A 25,514-nucleotide genomic window follows, 5' to 3' on the forward strand; every position below is an offset into this window, starting at 1 on the left:
CTAAGGAGACCTTCGAGCAGCCTCCCTGCTGGGAAAGGGGCTCCAGGAAAGCTGGGGAGGGGCTGTGGCTCAGGGAGGGCAGGGACAGGATGAGGGGGAATGGTTTTCCGCTGCAAGAGGGGAGATTGGGATGAGTTTTTAAGGAGAAATGTTTTGCTGTGAGTGTGGTGACACCCTGGTCCAGGTTGCCCAGAGCAGTGGTGGCTGCCCCATCCCTGGAGGGGTTCCAGGCCAGGTTGGATGGGGCTTGGAGCCCCTGAGCCAGTGGGAGGTGTCCCTGCCCATGGCAGGGGGTGGGACTGGATGGGCTTTGAGGTCCCTTCCACACAAACCCATTCTATGATTCTGATTCTATGACCCCCGGGTGGGTGTTCCACCAGCCCGCTCCGTGCCCAGACAAGGAATCAAAGAGGGTGCTTTTGTTCTGGCACGTCCTCACCCTCCTCCACCCTTCCCTGCCTCAGTTTCCCCAACTGGTAAATGCGGTTCTGCTCCTCAGGGCAATGCCCAGAGCTGCTGGGATGGAGGTGGCATCATCACTGCTCTCATGACACGAGGTTGGATGGGGCTTTGGGCAGCCTGATCCGGTGGGACGTGTTCCTTCTCATGCCATGAGGGTTGGATCTAGATGATCTTTAAGGTCCCTTCCATCCGAAATTATTCTATGATTCTATAAGCCCTGAGAGCATGAAATCATGATTTCCAGCGGTATCAGCACGTCCCAAGTGGGGCCAACCCAGTGCTGGCTGTGTTTTGCTCTGTCACTGTGTCCCTGCAGGGTCCCCATGAGGATCCATCCACGTGCAGAGCTTCACGCAGGACCCACTGGGATATTTTCAAAGTTATTTTTTCGGTTGTAACGCCACTGTGTTTTCTTGCGTTTCAAAACCCCAGCGTTGCAAAGCGTACAAAAAAAAAAAAGAGGCTGCGATCGCTCTGGAGCTCAGCTGGAACCACACTGGAGATGAACCACAGCACCATGGGGGGCTGCCCTCCCCACAGCGCGCGGCTGGGGGGGTCACCGCAAGCCGCCACTTCCCTCGGTCACTGCTTCCCGGATGAGCCGGGGGTCCGGGCAATGGATTTTGCAATTCGGAGTTACGGCTCTGGGTTCCCAGAGTAGGGCTGAACCCACAGCGTGGCCCCAGGTGCCTTCCCACATCCTGCTTCTTTCCTGCTGGGTGATGCCAGAACCCTGCTGCCATCGGGGGGGCTGTCTCCTACGCTGTGGGGCAGCGATTAGGGTGGGGAGGGATAAAGGGAAGGCGCTGAGATGTCATTTCTGTGGCCCTGTGTAAAGGAAATGAGTTGGGAGGGGGAATTGAGGCAGCCTGAGGCATGATTTGGGACTGGAAGGACCTGGTATGCTCAGGATCATAGAATAATAGAATCATAGAATCATGGAACAGTTGAGTTGGAAGGGACCATAAAGATCATGTAGTTCCAACCCCTGCCATGGGCAGGGACACCTCCCACTGGATCCAGTTGCTCCAAGCCCCATCCAACCTGGCCTTGAACACCTCCAGGGATGGGGCAGGATACTTTACCACTTTCTAAGTGGTAACCGTCACTAGAAGGGTTCTGCATAGATCCTTCTTGGGGCCCATACTCTATAACATCTTCCTAAATGACCTGGATGAAGGACTTGAAGGTTTAATAACTAAGTTTATGGGTGACACGAAGCTTAGAGGAGTTGTTGACACTTGTAGAACGGTTTGGGTTGGAAGGGACCTTAAAGATCATCCAGTTCAAATGCCCCCATCACAGGCAGGGACACCTCCCACCGGTTGCTCCAAGCCCCATCCAACCTGGCCTTGAACACCTCCAGGGATGGGGCAGCCACCACTGCTCTGGGCAACCTATTCCTGGGATCCTTCTGAAAGTTCCAGCCTGAGAGTTCTTCGAGTTCTCCTCCAGAGAGATGGAGAGAGTTATAGAAGACCTCAAGAACTGGTCTGGTTGAAAGTCTACTTGTCACTATGGTTTATGCCTTTTAAATAATCCTTCCAGGAGAAGCATTCCCGCTTGCATCCTGCTGCGTCCCTAAAATCCTGTGTCCTCCTGAGAACCAGCCAGCCCCAACATTGATTGGCACCACGCAGGACCCAGTGGGATGTTTTCAATCGAGGGTGAAACATCGATGGGCACCACGACGCCCCATCCCGTGGGGGCCACGCCGGAGCAGATCACCCCACCAGGAGCTCTGGGCTGAGCTGTTTCCTTCACTTGGCTGGGTGAAGCCTCCCCAGGACCCAGCCAGCTTTCCACAAGGGTTCATTAAAGCAGCGGCCAAGCACCGAGCTGGCCATGCCGGTGACGGCGAGCGGGGCCACGGGGCGTGCCGGCATCGCCGAGCTCTGAGGCAGAGTCTGTGAGTCACGCCGGGAACACGCCAGCCCCACGCGCTGCCGCTGCACATTCCTCCCTGTTTACCTGCTCAGACAGCCGTGAGCCCAGCCCCGCTGGGAGGGATGCTCCCTCGCTTCTCCAGGAGGGACATGACCCCACTGGACGAAGATGCTTGATGCAAGAAGGACGCAGCAACCCTGGGATTGCCTTGGACCTGGGGAAGGAGGAGGGCAGGTGATGCTCTGCCTTGGGGTGGATGGAGCTGGGAATTTGGGTGCCACGTGCTCAGCTCTGGCCATGCTGGGGATTAGCAGCACTTTTCCTTTGACAGCTCAGCCTGATAACCTGTGAAAAAGATCAATGAGTACTTGGAAAGCTGAGTTACAACTTTGGTGGCCCAGGATCTACCGCCTTGGATGGGGGAAAGGGGCTCCTCACAGCAGCTGATGGGCTTCTGGGCACGATGGCAGCGGTGCACGCAGGAAAGTGCTTTGCAGGGTTTGGGGGACAGGAGAACAGCAGGGATTTACGCACAGCAACACCGTGGTGCCGCCTGCCCCACGGGCCGTCCGGCCAAGCAGGGACACCCCCAGCCTCAGAGGCAAAGCACCACTTCTCCTCCAAATGAAAGGGATTAAAATCAAAGGCAGGATCCAACCTTGCGAAACAAGTCTGTGTCCTCCATTCTTCCACCACCCTTTGTGTTAGGCAAAGTCCTGCCCTCGTACCCACTCCTGGGCAGGATACATCCCATCGCATTGCATTGCATCCCATCTCATCCCATCCCATCGCATTGCATCGCATCTCTTCATATCTCAACACATCTCATCCCATCCATCCCATCCCATCCCATCCATCCCATCCCATCACATCCCATCCTATCCCATCCCATCCCATCCCATCCCATCCCATCCCATCCCAGCCCATCCATCCCATCCCATCCCATCCCATCCCATCGCATCGCATCGCATCCCATCCATCCCATCCCATCCCATCCCATCCCATCCCATCCCATTTCAGCACAGCACAGAGATAGTTGGAAGGGTCCCGTCTTTCTGCTGCCTTCACCCTGAGCTTCGCCCTGCTCCACCACCTCCTCGCTGCCTCCTCCCATTGGGGTTTCTCTCCTGCCGCAGCCCACGGAGGCGAAATTTGGCACACATAAATTGAGGGCAGCCGGGGCTCAGCCTTCCCTGACCTCTCCTTAGCGTGCTGCATCGCAGGGATGGTTCCAGCACGTCACCGGCTGCATCCGTCACCCGCAGCATCTGGCTGCACTCTCCCCTGAAGAACCCTGGAATAAAACATGCTGCCACTTTGCATCAGTTGCCCAACAGGGATGAACAGCCTCCAACGCCCTCCTCGCTCGCTGCGAGGCTTCTGGACCCTGGGCACGGTGGTCCCATGGGATCCCAACCCCATCCCTCTACTGGAATGGGAATAGAGGCGAGCGGGAAGGTATAAATGAATCCGGTGCGGTTACAAGTGGGGTTCCTCAGGGCTCAGTACTGGGTCCATCCCTGTTCAATGTCTTTATCAATGACCTGGATGAAGGCATTGAGTGCACCCTCAGCAAGTTTGCAGATGACACTAAGCTGGGAGGAAGTGTCGATCTGCTGGAGGGTAGGGAGGCTCCAAAGGGATCCGAACAGGCTGGACTGCTGGGCCGAGACCAATGGGATGAGGTTTAACAAGACCAAATGCCGGGTCCTGCACTTGGGGCACAACAACCCTATGCAGCGCTACAGACTGGGGGAAGAGTGGCTGGAGAGCTGCACGGAGGAGAAGGACCTGGGGGTGATGGTTGACAGGGACTGAACATGAGCCAGCAGTGTGCCCAGGTGGCCAAGAAGGCCAACGGCATCTTGGCTTGGATCAGAAACGGTGTGACCAGCAGGTCCAGGGAGGTTATTCTCCCTCTGTACTCGGCACTGGTGAGACGGCACCTTGAGTACTGTGTTCAGTTCTGGGCCCCTCACCACAAGAAGGATGTTGAGGCTCTGGAGAGTGTCCAGAGAAGAGCAACGAAGCTGCTGAGGGGCTGGAGAATGTCTGACGAGGAGCGGCTGAGAGAGCCTTGAGAAGAGGAGGCTGAGGGGAGACCTTATTGCTCTCTACAACTGCCTGAAAGGAGGTTGTGGAGAGGAGGGAGCTGGGCTCTTCTCCCCAGTGACAGGGGACAGGACAAGAGGGAATGGTCTGAAGCTCCGTCAGGGGAGGGTCAGGTTGGATATCAGAAAAAAATTCTTCACAGAGTCCTCGGGCACTGGAACAGCTGCCCAGGGAGGGGGTGGAGTCGCCTTCCCTGGAGGTGTTTAAGGAACGGGTGGATGAAGTGCTGAGGTGTATGGTTTAGGGAGTGTTAGGAATGGTTGGACTCGATGATCCAATGGGTCCTTTCCAACCTGGTGATTCTGTGATTCTTCAGGGATTACAATTTGCTCAGTGATGCACGCTGAGAGCTGGGCTTTTCCATGTATTTTTTCCCACCCCTAAGTGCTGTCCCCTCTAAAGACACCCCCCCTTTCCCCCCCCCCCCCAAGGCAGTTCTAGCAGGGAGCTGTGCTGGGAGCACCTCGCAGTGTACGAGTGAATCCTGCAGCGATTTCCCACCCAGATGAATCCTTGCGCTACACCCGGGGCTGCTGCGCCCCGAGGAACGCTGTGGGAGCCGGCTGTATTTTGGAAAACAAGGCCATTTCTGTAGGTGTGTGACTGCGCTGACCCACATTCACAAACCCTGGCAGCAGCCACCGCTCCCAGCAGCTCTGCGGCCAAAGTAAATCCATCCCAGTCTTCCCAGCTCCTGGCTCCGTCGCCGGCTCCTCGGCAGGAGCAGAATCTCCTGGATCCTCTGCTCCCGTAACACCCCATCGCCTGGGCTGGAGGTGCAGTGGAAGAGGTTTTGGGGGGGGGGGGGGGGGTACCCAGAGATTTTAATCCAGTTGGAATAAAACCCCCCAACCTTCTTGACCTTTCCGACTCTGGCAAGGATTTAACACCGAGCGCCTCGACTTTGCAGTTCAAAGAAGGGGTTTTGCAACATTCCTGGCGTCTCTCCCTCCACGAACCCTTTGCCGTTGGGAGAAAAAAAAAGAAAAGCAAATAAATAAATAAAAGAAAATGCATGCAATCCGAAAAACAACCCAAAACCACCCAAATTCCCCCTCCAAACCCACAGCGTGCGGTTAACCTGCCATGAATGGGACTGTAGATTCCGGCTGCGGCTCAAGCACAGAGCCGGGTTGTGCAGACGGAGCTGTGTTTGCTTAGGGTCGAAGCCATCACCCCCGTGAGCTGTCTGAGATCATTACGAGTCGCTGGGCGCGCACAAAAACCTCTCAACAAAATAACCTTCTCAAAGGGTTCTGCGCGACGCGGGCAGGGGAGGGGGAGGAGAGGCGCTCCCTGCTCGGGGTTGGCGGTGAATGACCCCACTGTTTTCGATTTTTCTGCTGAAAGGTTTTGATGAGTCACGAGCTATTTCTGTAAAGAATAAAACAAATAATAAAAAAAAAAAAAAAAAGGAGGAAATGGTCATTTAAAAAAAAAAAATTAAAAAAATTTAAAAAAATTAGAAAAAATTAAATTAAAAAATAAATTTAAAAAATAAATTAAAAAAATTTAAAAAATAAATTAAAAAATATTAAATTAAAAAAATAAATTAAAAAAAATTAAATTAAAAAATAAATTAAAAAAATTAAAAAAGAAATTAAAAAATGTAAAAAATAAATTAAAAAAATAAATTTAAAAAATAAATTAAAAAATTAAATAAAAAAATAAATTAAAAAATATTAAATTAAAAAAATAAATTAAAAAAATAAATTAAAAAATAAATTAAAAAAATTAAAAAAGAAATTAAAAAAATTAAAAAAGAAATTTAAAAAAATTAAATTAAAAAAATAAATTAAAAAAGTAAATGAAAAAATAAATTAAAAAATATTAAATTAAAAAATAAATTAAAAAAAATTAAATTAAAATATTTAAAAAAATTTTAAAAAAATTAAAAAATACATTAAAAAATAAATTAAAAAAATTAAGTTAAAAATAAATAAAAAAAATAAATAAAAAAATAAATAAAAAATTAAATTAAAAAAATTAAATTAAAAAATAAATTAAAAAATTAAATTAAAAAAATAAATTAAAAAAATTAAATTAAAAAAATAAATTAAAAAAATAAATTAAAAAAATAAATGAAAAAATAAATTAAGAAAAAAATTCAATTTAAAAAAAGGGGTGGGGGAGCTCATGAACGTTCGTGTTTTGCAAATGGAAAAATTAAACGCTTCCCCCCCCCCATCCCTTCCACACGGTGCTCCATCCCTGGCGGGGTTGGTTGTGCGCAAGAGTTGGTAGTTGGGGGGTAGAAGGGCATGAAGAGGCACAGGAGCATCAGGCAGTGCCTGTTGGAGCAGCCCCACCACGGAGGGGACTTTGGGGGGACCTCCTCTTGGGGGGGGGTCACTGAGCCCATCCCAGCCAGGGAGTGAGCATCCCCCAAGGCTTTTTTGCAAGGAAGGAAACTGAGGCACCAAGAAATGCGTTGCTGGGGAGGATCCGGCTGCTCTCGGCGATGGGAACGATGCCACTCGGCAGCGTCGTCCCAACCCAAAGGGCTGGAGTTGCTCCGCGCTGCTGCTCACGTTTCTGGGAAGGGCATCAAAGGCAATTTGGCTTTAGGATGATGGGGGGAATGGGGTTCTGCCTGCTCGCACTGCCCTTGTCAGAGCCTCCCTGGGGCTCCACAGCACCACAGGCAGCCGCATCCTGCGGCGGGCAGCGATGCACTGTGCTCACGCTCCCCAACAAGGTCCCTTTTGTCCTCCCTCCCCATCCTGCTTCCAAACTGGGGGGGAACCCGCGCGCCTGGAGTTGATATTCCACATTTCTGCACCAGCTGATGCTTTCAGGAGGGCTACGGTGGCAAAAAAAGGGCGCTTACACCCAGCCAGCACCCGCTCTCCTCATTCCTGGTCTTTTCCTTCCCACCATTATCCTTCTCAGTAGTTTTTGAGACCCCTCCCCAGCTGCAGGGCACATCCCAGTTGGTGCCGGGCTTTGGAGACGATGCGCTGCTGGTATTAAATCAGCCACAGCGTGCCTGGGCGGCGAGAGAAAAATAAAGCAGCTGAATGAGGTCAAAGTCTATTTGAGGGCTGTTCTAGGACCCTCGGGACCCTTCTAGAGCCACCCAGGACACCCCAGTGGTCCTAGAAAGCCCTAAAGAGGACCCAGGGGGGCTCTCAAGGGGCCCTGGGAGGGTCCTAGAAGGCTTTTAGGGGTCTCTAGAGGGGTGCTGGGGGTCTCTACAGCGGTCCTGAGGGCCCTAGATGGGTACTGAGGGGGTCTAGGTAGGTCTGGAGGCCTTTAGAAGGGTTCTGGGGGTGTCTAGAAGGGTCCTGAGGGTGTCTAGAGGGGTCCTGGGGGTGTCTAGAAGGGTTCTGGGGGTGTCTAGAGGGGTCCTGGGGGTGTCTAGAGGGGTTCTGGGGGTGTCTAGAGGAGTCCTGGGGGTGTCTAGAAGGGTTCTGGAGGTGTCTGGAGGGGTCCTGGGGGTGTCTAGAAGGGTTCTGGGGGTGTCTGGAGGGGTCCTGGGGGTGTCTAGAAGGGTTCTGGGGGTGTCTAGAGGGGTTCTGGAGGTGTCTAGAGGGGTCCTGGGGGTGTCTAGAGGAGTCCTGGGGGTGTCTAGAGGGGTCCTGGGGATGTCTAGAAGGGTCCTGGGGGTGTCTAGAGGGGTCCTGGGGGTGTCTAGAGGGGTCTTGGGGTGTTTAGAGGGGTCCTAGGAGTTTCTTGAGGGGTCCTGGGCATCCTGGAAGGGTCCGGGGTGGCTCTAGAGCTCTACCCATCCAGAAGCCCCTGGGCAGAGCGCGGGATGGGCCCCCCCGGGTGCTGCCCCCCCCCGCAGGCTCCAGCCCCACCGCCCAACTGGAGAAGCTTCAGGGGGATCAAAGCACGGAGCAATCCCGCTGGTGGTCCATGGGTGGGTGGCCGTTGAGGAGCAGAGGGCTCTGCCTGTGCTCTCTGCCCGTAGGTGCTGTTTCATGGCCCCGGCGTTGGTTTTGGAGGTGGGGGACAATGCCACCCCAACCAGAGACCCCCCGAGATATCAGTGGCTCAGGAGTGGGAGCAGATCTCAGAGCAAGAAAGCTGTGGCCGCATCCCTTCCTGACCCCGTTGGTGCAATTCCTTAATGCTCATTTCTTTTAAAAACAAACAAACAAAACCCAACAAAACAACCAAAACCACTCCCTCCCCTTATTTCTTTTTTTTTTCATTCTTTTTAACCCTTTGAAAGCCGCACTGGCTGGAGAAACTGAGGCAGCAACTCCCTCCCTGGCTGGGAGCTCCGTTTCCGGCACTAAACTCCACATCGTGCTTGAGGGATGTACAAAATTCCCATGGATTTAGGGCAAAGCATTGATTTAGCCAGAAAGGAAGGTGGTATCTAACTGGAAGTGAGCTCTGGAGCGCAGGAGGAGGAGAGGGATGGGTACCCACTGCCACTCTTCTCTGGGTTCACGGAGCTCTGTATGCGGGAGATGTGGGAAGAGGGTGACTGCTCCCAATCTCTTCCCCCCATCCACATACTGGTTGGGCAATCAGAGCTTTCACGTCCACCGCGAGGAAAAAAACCCAAACCAAAGCAGGAGGAAAAAAAAAAAAGAAGTTTCTAGTTTAAAAGCTAAAAAAGCTCTTTCTCCAAGCGTTAAATCCATCAAAGCCACATGCTTTGCATCCCCAAGCGATGGACAGCCTGTGCCCAGCCGCAACCCCCCCGTGACCTCCCCGCGGGAGCTGCTGGAGGATGGGGAGCGACCCCTCGGCGGGGTTGGGGCACCCATGGGTGCTGCATGGCGTCCCCCGGGAGGGCAGCGAGGGGCTGGCAGAGGCACCGTCCCGGTGGCCATGGGTCAAAGAGCCCTGGAAAAGGGCCACTGGAAAAAAGATTAAGCAAGTTTGGCTGAGACGGAGCAGTGGAGGGAAAGGGGATATAAGAGTCTATTAATATTGGCAGGGTCGGGACGCGGATGGGAGCCAGCAATCTCGCTGGGATGCGGGGCGCCGCGGGGATCCCCATCCCTGTCCCCCTTGGCTGCTGCAGCCCTGGCTGGGACTTGGAGCAAGGATATTCAGGAAAAACCAATAATGCCATGACCAAAAGTTCCTGATGGTGAAGCCCCGATGCCCCGAGAAGTCGATTCCCCAAGGGGAGCGCTAAAACCGCGCTGATTGGTTTGATAAAGGGCAGATACCAAAGCTGCAGATCTGGCTCTGCTTTCAGAGCTGCGGTGCCAACCGGAGAGGGATAGGGTTGAGGGGAGAGGAGAGAAGGGAAGGCTGTGGGGAGACCTTGGAGCAGCTTCCAGGACTGAAAGGGGCTCCAGGAAAGCCGGGGAGGGGCTCTGGATCAGGGAGTGCAGGGAGAGGATGAGGGAGGGGTGGTTTTCAGTTGAAAGAAGGGAGATTGAGATGAGATCTTAGGGAGAAATGTTTTGCTGTGAGGGTGGGGAGGCTCAGGTTGCCCAGAGCAGTGGTGGCTGCCCCATCCCTGGAGGGGTTCCAGGCCAGGTTGGATGGGGCTTGGAGCCCCTGATCCAGTGGGAGGTGTCCCTGCCCATGGCAGGGGTGGCACTGGATGGGCTTTGAGGTCCCTTCCAGCCCAAACCATTCCATGATTCCATTCTACTCCACCACCACCAGTGGAGTCACTTCTCTCCCCTCTGACGCTCGGGCTGACCATCACTCCCTTGGTCCTAAAGAGCCCACAAGAATGAAAAGCCAGACCCTTTCATAATCAATAATCATAACAAAGCAGCCAGCAGAGCAGCATGATAAGTAATTTATTTTATTGCATTTTATAATGCCATTGTCCATACAGATTACATGCAGCTAGATCTACTGTACAAGGGTTTACCGTCTGCCAAAGCAGACACACGGAAGTTCAGAGTACAAATACACAGCAATGCTATTTCCTTTATACAGCACGAGGGATGCGGCAGTGAAGGCGGTGGCGGGAGAGAAAGAGTCACTTTATACACATCCTCCCTCCCCTCCACCCTCCGGCCCCCTCGGACCTCATCCCACCTCCCCAGCATCACCTTCCCACCCAGCGCCAAAGAGGATGGGGGGAAAAAAAAAAGAGGTGCAAGGGGAAGAAAAAAGGTTGTGGCAGGGTTGGTGCTTCCCAGAGGAAGCTCCCAGCATCTCCAAGGGATGGGGAAGCTCCCAGAATCCCCAAGGGATGGAGATGCCCAAAGCATCCGCAAGGGATGAGGATGCCCTAAGCATCTCCAAGGGATGGGGATGCTCCCAACATCTCCAAGGGATGGGGATGCTCCCAACACCTCATAGGGATGCCCCAAGCATCTCCAAGGGATGGGGATGCTCCCAACACCTCATAGGGATGCCCCAAGCATCTCCAAGAGATGGGGATGCTCCCAACACCTCATGGGGATGCCCCAAGCATCTCCAAGGGATGAGGATGCTCCCAATATCTCATGGGGATGCCGTAAGCATCTCCAAGGGATGGGGATGCTCCTAGCCTGGGCACCCAACCTGGGTTCCACTGAGCAGCTCTGAGGAGCAGAGGGTCTCCAAGCCCCCGGAGCTCTGGTCCATCCCTACCTTCCCCAACGCTTCCAGGACAAAAACCTAGATCCAGGGTGATGCTCTCCGGCCGTGAGGCTGGCCAGGCGTGTAAACAAAGCAAAGAAACCCTTTGGTTTAACGCAGGTTCAGCTGCTGCTTTCCCTTCGTCTCCACTGGCCTCCCCAGCAGCCTCCCAGTGCTACCAGTACCCTTTGAACACTGGTTTCTGCACCCTCCCCAGCTCTAGCTATTTAGGGGGAAAAAAAAAATTCATGGGAAAAAAGTAAGGAAAACATGGAAAACCGAGTAATTCCTTCAGTGAAAGCAGAAAAATGCCTTTACTTCCAAGGAGGTGCCCATCCCTTCCCCTCACAGAACTGTCCCAGAGGGGGGAAGAAATAGGAAATAAAAACTCAGGAAAAAACCCCAACTGAACAATTTGTGTTGGTTTAAACCCAGTATATATATATCTCAATATATACAGACATACAATTCTGCCGCACGTTGTATTTGGTCCTTTAATCCTTCCTTCTCCCCCTCCCTGTGTTTGAGGTAAGAGACGCAGAACTTTGGAGAAAAAAACCAGCAAAAAAAAGAAAGCCAAAAGAGCAAAAAAAAGAGAAAGCCAAGGGGTGAGTGGGTGCAGGCGTCACGGTACCTGGGGTGGGCTGGGACCCTGCAGGGGCGGCAGGCAGGGTGGAGGGGGGGTAAGAAAATGAATGAATTAATTAATTACCCCTGAGTATCAAACCGGGCACGTTTCACGTTAAATCACCCACCGTGATTCCCGTTCCAGCAACGGCCGGGGAAGAGGCATCACCTGGAGCCACAGGACTTGCCAAACCTGTGCACGTGTTTAAAGAAAAAAAAAAAAACAACTCCTTTATATTTATATATTTATTTTTTTTTTATATATATATATATAATATATATAGAGAGAGTGCTCTTTGGAGCCAGGATGGTGGCTAAAGACCTATAGGAATATCCACGGTGAAAGGGAAGGCGCCAGGTTGTGCTCATGGGGTGATGGTGTCCCGGGATTTTGGATCTGTGGGGATCTGGAGGTGTTTTGGGGTTGCCTGTATTTGTGGAAAAAAAGCTTAAAAATGATCCTAACTCCCACCCCAAGCAGGATGGCAGCGGCGCGGGAGGGCTCACGCCTTGGCTGAACCGTCTGCAAATCCCCTTCCTTGGGTTTTTAGAGAGCTGGAAACAATTCGACTGGAAAAGCAGGAGGAAGGCGAAGAAGGGAAAGGATTCAGGAGGAGCAAATGAATGGGAGCAGCTACTGACCCCCCATCCAGAACAAGGAGGGGGTTGAGCCTCAGAACAACCCCAACAGCACCCACCACATCCAGCTGTGCTGCCATAAATCAGGCTGTAGGATCTCCTCTGCCACGGAAAGGACAAGCTACACCAGTAAAAGGGCAAATCATTCCCAGTACGGAGCCAGGTTGTTCCACTGGGGTGGTCCAGACACGCTGGAGCAGCACAAGGGGTGACACCGGGTGCTGGCGTCGCCGTAAAGAGGCAGAATTGGAGATGCAAACCAAAAAAAAAGAGGGATGGAGGGAGGCAAGGGGATGCTGAGGGTGAACCGTGACTGAGCAGCAGTGGACTGGGGGTCAGGGGCTGCACCCCGACATCCATCCCATCTATCCTGCTCCGCTCCTTCGTACAAGTAAAGCAGTAAAGCGTGATGCGCAACGCCTGCCCGCGGCAGCTGTAAACTTGTTTAAAACAATAACTTAAAATCGAAAGACTGGAAAAGAAGGAAAGAAGGGAAAAGGAAAGAAGGGGAAAAGAAAAGAAGAGAAAATGAAAGAAGGAAAAATGAAAGAAGGGGAAAAGAAAAGAAGAGAAAATGAAAGAAGTAAAACTGAAAGAAGGGAAAATGAAAGAAGAAAAAATGAAAGAGGGAAAAATGAAAGAAGGGGAAAAGAAAAGAAGAGAAAATGAAAGAAGGAAAAATGAAAGAAGGGAAAACGAAAGAAGAAAAAATGAAAAAAAAAAAAAGGAAAAATGAAAGAAGCAAAAAGAAAGGAAAGAAAAGAAAGCAGGAAGGGAAAATACAGGGTGCCTCCAGCCTGGTGGCTGCTTTGAAGGAGGAGGATGAGGCTGTACCCACACTGCTAAAGTGGGGTTCGGTTCGCGCCCCCCCAGCCAGGGCAGGGTCTTTGGTGTCTGGCAGAGTCCGGTAGGAGCTGGTGGCAGCGAGGACAAACTGGGAGAAGCTGGAGGGTGAGGGGAAGCTGGTGGCTTGGCAAATCTCCTTGCCTTGCTATTTCAGCAGCGGCGAAGGAGAGAGCGAGGCTGCAGCACAGGGAGAAACACGGGTCGAGTGGAGACACCTAGCGAAGGCCGGCTCGGCACAGCCAGCACCCACAGCCAGCTGCCAGCACCCATGGGCAGCTTTGGAAGGCTTTTCTGTCGCTTTTAAGAAGAGGAAAGAGCCCCCTTGCAGCACCAGCCAGGGGAGATGCTAGTGACCCCCCCCCATTATTAGCCCCCACCAGGCTGTGCCTTCCCCCAGGGCAGCTGCTGCTCTTTTAAGGGTCTTGGCATCCCCCAGGATGGTGCTGGGGGGCAGAGGGGGGGCAGCTAGGGACCCCCCTCCACCTCAGCAGGCACCTGGGTACCGAGGATGCAATAGGCAGTGCAAGAGGATGTGCTGGGGTGATTCGAGGTATGGGGGACAACACACGCCACAGAGTGAAAAAGCCCTTTGGGGACCCCCCCGCGAGGTGATGCACACGGATAAATGAGCAGAGATCCCCAGGAGCCACACCTGTGTGTTGCATTTTTAACCCAAACCGCAGCTCCTGGTGTTGCTGCACCCGAATCCCAGCGTGGGGCTGGGGGCACACGCTGGGGCAACAACCCAGCTCCAACCGCCAACATCTCAGCCGGGGGAAGCAGGGGCAGGGAAGGATGGAGAAGCACTCACAATCGCTTCGGGAGAGCCCGGAGCTGGGCTCAAAACAGGAGCAGCTCCATGTCCATCACAGCAAGTCCCCTGACACCCCGCTGTGTGCCACGACAGCCAGTGCCAGCCTGGTCCCTGAGGCCACCAGCTGCCAGCCAGGAAGAGCCCAGTGCTGAGTACCCACATCACCACCACAGAAAGAAAGAGCAGGGAGAAGAGGGCTGTTTGGTTGTGTTGTTCTCATTATTATTAATATTTCTCTTTTTTTTCTTTTTTCCTTTTTTTGGCATCAATACCATCTGTTCACCTGAACTACGGACCTTCTGTCTCTAGAAATCTTTTGGTATCTTCCCATCTGGACACACACAAAAGGATAACAAAAAGAAAAGACGAAAGCAGCTCGGCTCGCCAGTCACAGCCAGGTTCGGCCACCACGTTATTTCACTTGGGGTTGGCTTTGCTACCAGCAGGACAGCCAAGCAGCAGCTCAGCGCCACGCTCTGCCCGCCCCAGCTCCTCTGTGGGTGCCTCCCAGGAGGATGCTCAGCGGTGGTGGGTGTTGCCTCCCCGTGCCATTGCCCGTCCTCGAAGATCCCACCCCAGCTTTGGAGGAGGAACCGGGCACGCAGGGGACCAGGAGCCAGTCCCTGAAGTTGAAGTCAGGCCACTGGCCACCCCTGCGCCGGCTGGGAGAGGTGTCAGCGTTGCAGCCGGTTCTAAGAAGGAAGTGGGGAGCTGCGTCCTCGCTGCCCGGCGCTGGCGGTCGGCTGGGGATGGTCATCGCTGCTGGGTACCACGAGTCCCCCCACCAGCAGGGACCGCAGGGCTCAGGGATCACAGTCAACCCAAGGTGGGCTGCTCTGCTTCCCAGGTGGCTTAGCAACCTGCCAGAGGTGACAAGGGGACACAGTCCCACCAATGCGCCGGTCCTTATCCTTCCCCAGTCGCAAGACAACGGTGCAAGCCCAGCGTCCGGATCACGGCAGAGGACTCACCCTCATTTCTGCTGTTTCTTCCCCCAAAGCTGGGTGGAGGCAGCGCATGGGCAGGGTCCACGGTCCCTCCTAGTGCAAAACCCACGGGGGGACGGAGAGATGCCGACGGGTTCCTGCCATCACCTTCTCTCCCCGGGGCAGTCGCTGGCAGAGGCTTGAGCATCACCGGGCAGGGAAGTGGGGACGGAGGTGCCTTCCCCATGCCCAGAGGAAGGAAGGAGGGACCATTTCGGACAGAAACAACCTACCATCCTCGTTCACCAGTCACTAACCAAGGGAGGAGGGGAGAAAAAGTCCAGCTCTTGGGATTTTTGCTTCTTGTGCCGCAGGAATTCCCCCGCAGCAGGGTCTGTCGGTCACCAGGGCCGCGGCATAGGGTAGATGGGAGCGGGAGGAACACGCCGTCAGCAACAGGTTGTTGCACCAAGGAAACCCTTTTGCTTTGTGGAAGTGCCTTTAAGAAACGGGTTAATGCCAAAGGTCACCTTGGAGAGGTGGAAGCTGTCACTTGGTCTCCGGCCAGGAGGGTGGGAAGGGTTTGCCCCTCAGTGAGGAGGAGGAGGAAGGGGTCCTTAGGACAAGTCTTCCACTGGCAGCTCCTCCTCCAGGTCCCTGTCATCGGGAATCGTCACATTCTGGTTGGTGGTGGCCATCAGCGAGACGGGTCTGCTGTCATCTTCTGCCTCGGCGGGTTCTTCCTTCACGTGCACTGGATGGCTGCAGGGAGGCAAGCCTTCAGCCTCAGGGAGCCAGTCCCACTGGATGCAACCGCTCCAAATCCCTTCCATCCCCATACTACCATGGTTTGGGAGCCACAGGAGATACCAAGCAGCTCCAGTTGCCCGGAATGCCACAGTCCCTTAACTCCAAACCTTCCAGCATCCCAGTAATGCCCACTAGCACCGTCCCTTGTCCCCTTGCCCCCAGCCGGGCTGACCTGTACTGCTGCGGGGACAGGCGCGGGCTGTTGCTGCCGTTGCTGTTGACCTGCTCCACGGTGCTGCTGACGTCGTCGTGGCCCACGTGCAGCATGCCGCTGGCGGAGCTGGTGTTGATCATGGTGGGGCTGTTCAGCAGCGGGAAGCTGCTCTCCGCCAGCGCAGCCTGCAATAGAAAGCAGCAGCGGCTCAAAGCATGGAGCATGCGAGACTGTGATGGATAAGAGGATTGCGGAACAGCAGAGGGTGTCCCAGCATCCCTGCCAAGGATGGGTCTGGGTCCTTACCTGGTAACTTGCATTAAGTGCTCCGTAACCGAGTCCTGAAATCATGTTTTTGACTAAAGTTGGACTCCTGCAGAAAGAGAGAAAGCAGAACAATGCATGGCTGAGCGCTCCCAGCCCAGGGATGGGGGGTTTGGCAGCGGAGGTGGGTGCAAGAGCAGCTTCCAGGCTCCAGTGCACGGGGCAGGAGGACCCACCCTGTCATCTTTGGTGGCCTTCGCTTTTGGTACTCGTGCTCATCGACGGTCCAGACGGCTCCCTTGACGTTCTCCACACGCACGAAGCACTTGTGCAGGCTCAGGTTGTGGCGGACGGCGTTCTGCGGGCAAAGCAAGCAGGAATGCTCAGTGACATGGACCCCTTTTCTCTTCCTCCCCACCCTTCTCCTCACCTCGCCCTTGCAGGTTCTCACGGCGCTGGGCTGTCTTGGCCACGCTTGGCTTGTCTACAGCCCAAATGCTCTCCAAAGCCACCTGGGGATGCTGCAAACGCTCACCCCAGCAGCACCAGGCGGGCTTTAGGAGCTGAGCTCCCAAGCTGCACGTGGGGCATTTGTGGACCTCGACCACATCATAGAATGATTTAGGTCAGAAGAGACCTCAGAGCCCATCCAGTTCCAACCTCTACCATGGGCAGGGACACCTCCCACTGGATCAGGGGCTCCAAGTCCCATCCAACCTGGCCTGGAACCCCTCCAGGGATGGGCCAAGATTCTGAGGACGATGGGGACAGCATGGGACAAGGGACAAATCACACCAACAAGGACCTGGGAGCAGAGCCACCCTCTTCACTGCAGCTGACTTGGTGATGCTCAGCAAAGCCAGCTAATCTTTTCCTTTCTTTTTCTTCCCCTCCACCCTCCCTTTTTGGTCCTTTCCCTCCCTTTCTTCTTTACATCGACCATCTTTACATTTCTAAATGTAAAATAAAGAGACACACACGTAGGCAGACAGCACAGCCCCGAGAGATACCAGCTCCCTTTTCCCCTTCCAACTCCCTGCCATTTGCTACTGCCCCTATTTCATTACCAATTTTAATTTGCCTCTAATTAAATCCTGTGTATTTTTCCGACTCACTTGCTAATCCATGAGGGAGGCAGGAGGCTGGAGTGGAATCTCTCCGAGCTATAATTACAAAGGGCCTAATCACGCCGGGGCTCTGCCTTTGAATAAATTTCCTTGCATTAAGGTTCTCAGATTCTCTGCCTTGCAAATGAGAATGACCCCAATTTCAGGAAGTTGGCCTCGGAGGGTTTTTTTTTTATATATATTTTTTTTTATTTCGAGTCCTGATTCGTGATGAGAGACTAATTCGTTACGCTAAAACATTAACAGCAATTTAAAAGGTCGAACGGGGGCTCTATAAACAAAGGAGCCGGCCAACACAACAAGGCAAAAGGAGACACAAGGACTGAACCCCGCTACGCTGGGAAGTGTTAGGAGTTCCCAGAAACTCATCAAATTGTACCACTGCCCCTTTTTCTTTTTAATTTAAGGGCAAAAGCAAACAAAGATGGGCTCCTTCCCTTGTCCTCCATCCATCCACCCATCCATCCATCCATCCATCCATCCATCGGCTGCTGCCCTGCACCCGTTGCCCACCAGCCAACGCCAGCATCTCCAGCTGTGCCGTCGTGCCTGGTGCTGCCGCAACGGCGCCGGCCAGAGCCAGGTGGAGCAGTGGCAGGCAGCAGGCTCCTGCTCCTCTCGCTCTTTGCTAGAGCCAGCCCGAAGAGGAAACTTTGCAAGCAGCTCCCCTTGCTCCCAGGAGCTGGTTCCTGGCGAAGGAGATTCAGGCACAGTTGGTGCCGTTTGGTGGGAGTTTTAGGGGGGGGGAAAAGGAATCTCTGGTGTCACCACCACTCCCACCTGGAGGTATATGCTCCATTCGGAACACACCTTACCCCTGGAGCCTAGACATCACTTGTCCTCAGCCCCTGTGCTGGCATCTGCCACCCAGAGCAGTGGTGCTGGCCCATCCCTGGAGGGGTTCCAGGCCAGGTTGGATGGGGCTTGGAGCAACTGATCCAGTGGGAGGTGTCCCTGCCCATGGCAGGGGTGGGACTGGATGGGGTCTGAGGTCCCATCCAACCCAAACCATTCCATGATTCTGTCTCCACAGGGAAGGGCCGCTCTCAGCACCGCACACACGGGCATCCGGAGGAGCTGGAAAGCCAAGGTGCACCCCAGACACTGCAGGATGAGCCCCAGTCCTTGCTCTGTCCTTGCACAGTCCCTGCAAACACCCCACTCCCTGCCTGCGCCCGGGGGTCTGAAGTCCGTGCAGGGCTGGGTCCTGCTGCTGCCCTTGAACCCCTGCGCTCTGGTGAGCAAACACAGGACTTCCTCCACTCGCCAGAGCCGGATCCTGCCCGGCACTCTCCTTCCTGTGCGCACAGGGGACTCCTGGTCCAAACAAAGCCCTGATTAAAGGCAAGAATCATAGAATCACTAGATTGGAAAAGACCTCTTAGATCATTGAGTCCAACCATTGCTATCTGCCACTAAACCATGTCCCTGAGCATCTCATCCACACATCTTGCAAATCCCCCCAGGGATGGGGACTCCACCGCCTCCCTCGGAGCCTCTGCCAGTGCCCAATGACCCTTTCTGTGAAAAATTTTATCCCAACATCCAGTCTGAAAAAGAAGCGTGGCAAAGCTCAAACCCTTCGTGCAGGTGGGGACGCAGCCCCAGCAGTGCCCACGTCCCCACCCCATGACACCCCCCCCTGCTTGCAGAAACCAGCGGATGCCGTGTTTGCAAAGGCAAAAGTGGAGGTGGAATAAATCCTGGCATCGGGCAGGATGAGATTCAGCATCACCGGAGCCTGGGATGTTGGGTGCTGAGCGGGTTGCTGGAACCAGGACATAGAAGAGGTACTATGGGAGATCCCCGACATGTGAATCACAGAATCATGGAGTGGTTTGGGTTGGAAGGGATCTTAAAGCCAACTCCTGCTATGGACAGGGACACTTCCCACTGGATCAGGTTGTTCAAATCCTCCTTACTGGTGCTGGGCTGGACCCCTGCCTCATCCTAACGTGGCTTTTGTAGTTTGAGAGAGTATTTGTTCAGTGCCAGCCTTGCCTGCTGTGTTTGCTTCTCATCTTTGTCTTTTCTAATGATGTTTGCTTTACGCCCCCAGTCCTGCCCCCCGTGCTGGGGGTCTCCCTGAGGACCCCCGCATCGTGCCGTGGCTCTGTCCCGCTATGGGGATGGGGTTTTCACCTTGGCCTTGGTACCCCTGTCCCATCCCAGAGGGAAACTACAGCAGGAGACGAGGGAGAAGCTGCAGCAGAAATGGTTTTCGGAAGAGCAGAAACACCTTATTTTTTCCCGTGTCCCCCCTCGTTCAAAACAAGCTTGGCCTTGAACACTGAAAGCTGTGAAGGGAATCATTCGCCGACACAAGCTCTTTTTAGTTCCCTGCCAACCCCTTTGGTAGGAGAACAGGAAAAAATAAAGAGCAGCAAAAAGGTAACCAAGAAGGGCTGAGAGATGCCCCTATGAAAATATCAGCTCTGCTCTTAGGTAACACGGGATGGGGGGAAGCTGCAAAGAGAATAAAACCAAAACATTTATTCCTTTCAGCTAGTAAAAGGGAAGGAAAAAGGCATTTTCATCTGCCATTATCTCATTCCATGGATGGGGAAACTGAGGCACGGAGCCGGGAAAGGGCTGGCCTGGATGGACCCTGCTCTGTCCCGTGGTGAGAAGTAATCCTGGGAGCAGCTCTCCATCGCTTCCCACCCTCTCCCCAAAGCCAGGGGTGCCCCCATCGGGTTGGCCAGGGCAGCAGCGGTGACGACCACTGCTGCTCCCAGTGCTGCTCCAGTGACACCATCCTGGGAGCAGCGATGGCTGCACCGGGCTGTCCCCCGGGGATGCTCTCTATCCCTTCCCACCCTCTCCCCAAAGCAGGGGGTGTCCCCATGGGGCTGGTGGTGGCAGCAATGCTCCCAGCGCTGCTCCCAAGGATGCTCCCAGCACTGCTGCAGTGCTGCGCGTGTGCCGTGAGGGGGACTCCAGACTGACACAAGGCCATGGCCAGCACCAAAAATGGCCCAGGCAACAATCACCACTCCTGCCCGGCTCCTTCTCCTTGCCAGCCTCACAGGGATGCTTGGGATGGGCCGTGTCGCAGCCAGGGGCCACCCAGAGCACTCAGAAGCCAAAATACCCATTATTCACCCAAAGTTTGCTGCGCAGAAGCAAAGCCCTACCGGTGAGCTCTGATCTGCAGCAACAACACTCCCGAATAACCGGTTCCTCCTTAACCCTTTCCAAATTCCACCATCTCGCTTGCCCTCTGCTTATTCTGATTCTTTTCTTTCTAAAGCGTTGGTCTCCCTTTGTTTCTTGCTGCCCCGAGCAGGAGGAAGCTGAGTCGCAGTAAATTCACGCAGCACGATGCAATAAATAAATCTTCCCTGGTTGGGGCACTAAGTACTCCTTCTAACCACCACCCCTGTCCTCTGAGATGCGTTTTCTCACTTCTCCGTTCCTAAATAACTGAGGGAGAAGCAGCCCCGGCACCCAAAAATCACACCTGTCAGCCCAGGCTAGTGACAAACGGCTCCTTGGTGCCAAAATCTTCCAATCCCTGCCCATCCAGCTCTGTGCAGAGTGGGTGGGGAGCTGGGGAGCACAGGCTTGGGGCTCACAGCGGAGCTACGGGTGCTCCTGCTTGCTGATGGTCCCCTCCAAATCAGCTTCTGCATCCCCGGCCATCGCTGAGACCCACCTATCTCAAAGCCGGCACCTCCCGCTCGCAGCGTACCACCTGCCCCCAGGTTATCATTAACCTTCTTTGCTATTCCCAGTGTCTCCCTCTCATCCCTGCCCTTCTCCTGGTGCTGTGATGGGTAGATCTGTTCCAGTCCCAGCTCCGCAAAAAGCCCCCACAGCACAGCCCTTTGCCCTATCCTACTGCACAATGCATCCCCAGCCACCAGGGATGCATTTTGGGAGAAAAATGTGGGGTTTATCCACAAAATCATTTCCTGCATCGTTTCAGAGCTGTGCAATGAACTGGTCCTTTACTACATGTGCCCATATAAAGCTGGAGCACATCACACTGCAGGCAGCCCCAAATGGGATGGGGCAAGCCCCATGGTGCTGAGCGGGATTGCTCTCACCTTCCAGGTGGCCGTGTTCCTCCGGAAGTAGGCAAACATCCGTGTGAACCAGTTATAGATTTCATTCAACGTTAGCTGCCTGTCGGGGGTCTCCAGGATGGCCTGGGAAACCAGAGAAGGGACAAGAGCATCACTCGCAATGCCCCGGTGGGGTTCGATGCCCATCCTATGGCAAAGCAGGAGGGGCAGAAATGGGGGTTCAGGGGCTCCCCCAGGAATAGGAAAGCAGGGAAGAGCGTGGCTTCGCCCAAGGTGCTCCACAAGCAGGTCTTGGGGTGCAAAACTGAACCCCATGGTGTGGGAACCACTCACCTGCCGGATGAGCGAGGCATACGTGAAGGGCGGCCGGACGTCCGCGTTTTTGTAAAACTCGTGATTCTGTGCAAGTTCTGGAGGGGGGACAAGAAACAGGGGGTGCAGGGAGTGAAGGGACCCGCTTTGGGACCCCAGGTTCTCAGGATGGAGGGCGCTGAGCCCATTCCTAGAACTCACCTGAAGATATCGGGGTGCAGAACTTCTCCGAGTTTCTCCTGCGGATGGGCCCCACATTGTGTAAAGTGGAAGAGCTGATGACGGAGGGGCCCTGCCGCAGCGGGGTGATGGGCGCCGTGGCGGAGGTGGGGGGATGAGGTAAGCCGTCGGGGAACGTGTCGGAAGTGCTCTTGGAGAGGGTGGCACTGGAGACCAGGTTCAGCTGCACGGACAGGCGGTTGGGCATCAGCGCAGGGAAAAGGCAGGGGCTGGGAGAGCCCCAGGCACACCGGGCAGCGCGGCGGAGCCGAGCCGGCACGTGCCGCAAAGCAGGCAGCGAAGGACTTGTAGGGGGGGACTTGGTGGGCTTAGCAGGGATGGGGGGCAACCACAAGATGGGATGCATTCATGGGATGGGATGCAACAGCAGGAGAGGATGCAGCTGCAGGATGGGATGCAGCCATGGGATGAGGATGCAACCACAGGAGAGGATGCACCCACAGGATGGGATGCAACCAAGGAAAATGGCCTCAAGCTGTGCCAGGGGAGGTTCAGATTGGACGTGAAGAAAAATTTCTTCACCGAAAGGGTTCTCAAGCACTGGCAGTAGTGGTTGAGTCCTCATCCCTCAAAGTGTTTAAAAGTTGGGCAAATGAAGTGCCTAAGGATATGATTTAGTAGCAGACAGGTACGGTTGGGCTTGATGATCTCAAAGGTCTTTTCCAACCGAGCGATTCTATGATAGGGATGCAACCATGAGAGAGGATGCACCCATGCGATAGGGATGCAACCGCAGGGAAGGATGTACCCACAAGACAAGATGCAACCATAGGAGGGGAGGAACCCACAGAACAGGATTGCAGCCATGGGATGTACATATCCCAGCTGGTGGAGCAGCACAACATGCTGACACAGGCTGTGTTTTACCCTGCCTGATGTCCTCCACCAGCACAAGGGACCAGGCGATGTTCACTGGAGTGTGGCAAGGGCATGTCCATCCCACGGAGCCCATCCAGCTGGGCCACGCAGGGCCGTGGTGGCCATGAGCAGGGCAGGGAGGAGATGGCAGCCAGTGGTGAAGGGAAATGGGAGGAGAGGGGCTGACGGCGGGGATGAAGGAGGGCAGGAGATGGATGCACGCTTACAGGTTGGCTGAAAGGCTTTGGCTCTGAAGGTCTCATGTGAAGATGGGCCATCATTGCTTGGAGACGCTCACTCTCCTTTGCCAGCTACAGGAGGCAAGAAGGAGAAAGAGATAAGTCTGGCAGTGCTGGCAGTTTCCCACGGGGGTGCCACAGCCCGGAGAAGCTGCTCACCGCGCCCCGAGACCTGCCTACAGGCAGGCAGCAGCCTCCAGTGTCCCCACAGGAGTCACCTCCTGCCTGACACCGAGTCCTCCCGAGAGCCCCAGCGGAACCGTGGCTCTGCACCCATCACAGCAGCACAGGGGTCGCCACTGCTCTGGTTCCATGTGTGCAGCCAGGTGAAAAACCTCTGATGAAACAGAGCCATTTCACATGTCCTGGCCACCCACCGCAGCCCTTGCTCACCTCCTGGGCTCTCTGGTGCCAGTTGATCCATCCCCTTCACCCTCCTCCAGCCTCTGCTGCCTCCCACACACCAGCGGCTCCCTGTCCACCCATCCCTCTGTTCGTCTGTCCATCCACCCGGACGTGCAACATCGCTTTAATTGCGCATTCCTGCCTGTTTACTCCCTGGAGTGCAAAGAAGGGTGAAATATTCACTGTGGCACCAGGAGAGATTTTGAGCCCGGCGGAGGCGATGGGATCTGACACCCGCTTTCTTCCCGTCACCTTCCCTTTCCACCGCGACCCCTCAAAGCTCAGGGCTCGGCTGTGTCCCCACATGCTGCCAGCTCTCCCACCAGCCGAGCCCTCTCCCTGGACAGGCACCGGAGCTGGGAGTCAGGCAAGGAAGGAGTTAAAGGCAGGAGCCCGAGTGGAGTTTGCTGCAAGTTTGGACCAGCTTGGATGCTTTTGCGCTGTCGTGGTGCTCATTAGAGCTGACAGGTCTCCCCTCGTGATGCAGACGCTCTCCGCCGGCACAGCGGGAGCTCCGCGCTGAAAACTTTATAATTGGTAGCTCCGGTGGCAGGTTCTCCTCTCTGCACACGCAGCTTTCTGCTCACCCTTCAGCTTCCCCCCTCCTCCTTCCTTTCCCTCCCCTCTTTAAGCCCCAGTAATTGCTTTCAACCTCTCGCTTTAGCGAGGGCTGGGGAGCAGGATGCGATCACACAGGCGGCTTTGCAGCCTCCCCACACGGGAAAGTTTTGCTGCGTGACCTCCAACCCCACAGTCCCCATTACTGGAACTCCAGGCAGATGCTTTCAAGACTGCTGCACATCACCACTGCTCTCCGGGTCTGGCAACCCCCACAGCGGTACCCACTGCCACGCACAGCGATGGGCACAAACCTCGGAGAACCCCTTGAGCCCCCAGCTGAGCAGCCGGGCACCCCGGCACCATCATGGGCTCGGGGGAGCGACCCCTGCCCTTTCCCCTCCTCCTCCTTGACTGCTTTCAAGTCTCAAGTTGAAACCTCTCCATTTCCTCCCATTTTTCCCCCCTTCTCTATTAACCAAATTACGCGAGTCAGAGATGCTGGGAAAGGCACTGGTTAAAGAATTGGCTTTCCAAAACCAGCACCGCAAGTTGGACTCATCCACCAAAATCAAAGAATCATAGAATAATAGAATGGTTTGGGTTGAAACCATGGTTTGCTTGGGGACCTCAAAGACCATCCAGTTCCAACCACCCTGCCACAGATAGGGACACTTCCCATTGGATCCGGCTGCTCAAAGCTCCATCCCAACCTGGGCTTGAACACTTCTAGGGATGGGGCAGGCACAAGGACCCTGGTCCAGGGTCTTTCCACTCTCAAAATAACTGGTGTGATGTCCCAAGAGCCCAGCAGCCCCGCACAGCTCATATGGGTCTGTACCCTTCCAGGTCTCTGGCATCTCCTTATACCCGCAGGGACACTTTGGGAAGGAGAGAGAGTTTCTGCCTTCCTCCAGCCCCATCATAATAGTGCAGGGATGCTGGTATCACTGGGAGAACCAGTTTGAGGGTCCCGTAGGTCTTGATCTCCACCAGGATGTGGCTCTCCTGCAGAGAGCGGCCAAGACATGCCCTGTAGAGTTGGAAAGGCGACAGCGTTTTAAACCCACCTCCTTCGAGGCTGGGGCGATACCCACCTGTATTTCCAGCTGCTGTACCACTTGCATCTGGACTCGACACTGGGCCGTGCTTCGGTCATCAAGTGCATGTTCTGTATTGAGGTGTCTGGAAGGAGAACAAGGGCGGTTATGGCCTGGACGTGCCCAAAACGTGGCCCCTCCACCACGGCCACACCTGGGATCAGTCCCAACATGTAAACTGCCTGTGCGGCAGCAATGCTCAGAGACACCCGTGAAGTGCTGCCTGTGTCAGGGATGCTCCAGCTCTGCTGCCCTAAATGTGACAGGTAGAAGGGAAACTGAGGCACAAAGGCAGCCCGAACAAACTGGGCTGTGCCTCCTCCCTGAACCTGGGCTGGAGGGTGGCCGTACAACCACTACAGAATCATAGAACCAGTAAGGTTGGAAAAGCCCTCTAAGCTCATCCAGTCCAACTGTCAGTTTAACCCCACTGTGCCTGCTAAACCATGTCCCCAGGTGCTATGAGCACACAGTTTTTGAACTCCTCCAGGGACTGAGACTCCACCTGATGCTCCTGGCCAGCCTCTGCCAGGGTTTCACCACTCTGTCAGTACAAAAAGTTTTCCTACTATCTGATCTAAACCTCCCCTGGCGCAACTTGAGGT

General features: G+C 54.5%; 1 protein-coding gene across 3 annotated transcripts in view; it reads right to left on the reverse strand.

The window, feature by feature from the left end:
• Positions 1–10,222: 10,222 nt before the first annotated feature.
• Positions 10,223–25,514, reverse strand: part of FOXP4 (forkhead box P4) — a 70,282-nt gene continuing 54,990 nt past the window's right edge. For 2 of the 3 annotated variants that reach the window (XM_054087528.1, XM_054087527.1), the window contains 9 exons: positions 24,907–24,994; positions 22,835–22,918; positions 21,711–21,912; positions 21,531–21,607; positions 21,219–21,320; positions 16,276–16,397; positions 16,082–16,148; positions 15,794–15,960; positions 12,975–15,573 (listed from right to left, as the gene is read on the reverse strand). In XM_054087528.1, coding sequence (XP_053943503.1) covers positions 15,429–15,573; positions 15,794–15,960; positions 16,082–16,148; positions 16,276–16,397; positions 21,219–21,320; positions 21,531–21,607; positions 21,711–21,912; positions 22,835–22,918; positions 24,907–24,994 — 1,054 coding nt within the window. In that variant the 3' untranslated portion in view covers positions 12,975–15,428. Of the gene's footprint in view, positions 11,780–12,974; positions 15,574–15,793; positions 15,961–16,081; positions 16,149–16,275; positions 16,398–21,218; positions 21,321–21,530; positions 21,608–21,710; positions 21,913–22,834; positions 22,919–24,906; positions 24,995–25,514 lie in introns of those variants that run through there. The other variant, XR_008453472.1, reaches the window with a different exon arrangement.

The sequence above is a fragment of the Cuculus canorus genome, chromosome 24, assembly GCF_017976375.1.
Source record: "Cuculus canorus isolate bCucCan1 chromosome 24, bCucCan1.pri, whole genome shotgun sequence".
In the NCBI taxonomy this organism is placed as follows: domain Eukaryota; kingdom Metazoa; phylum Chordata; class Aves; order Cuculiformes; family Cuculidae; genus Cuculus; species Cuculus canorus.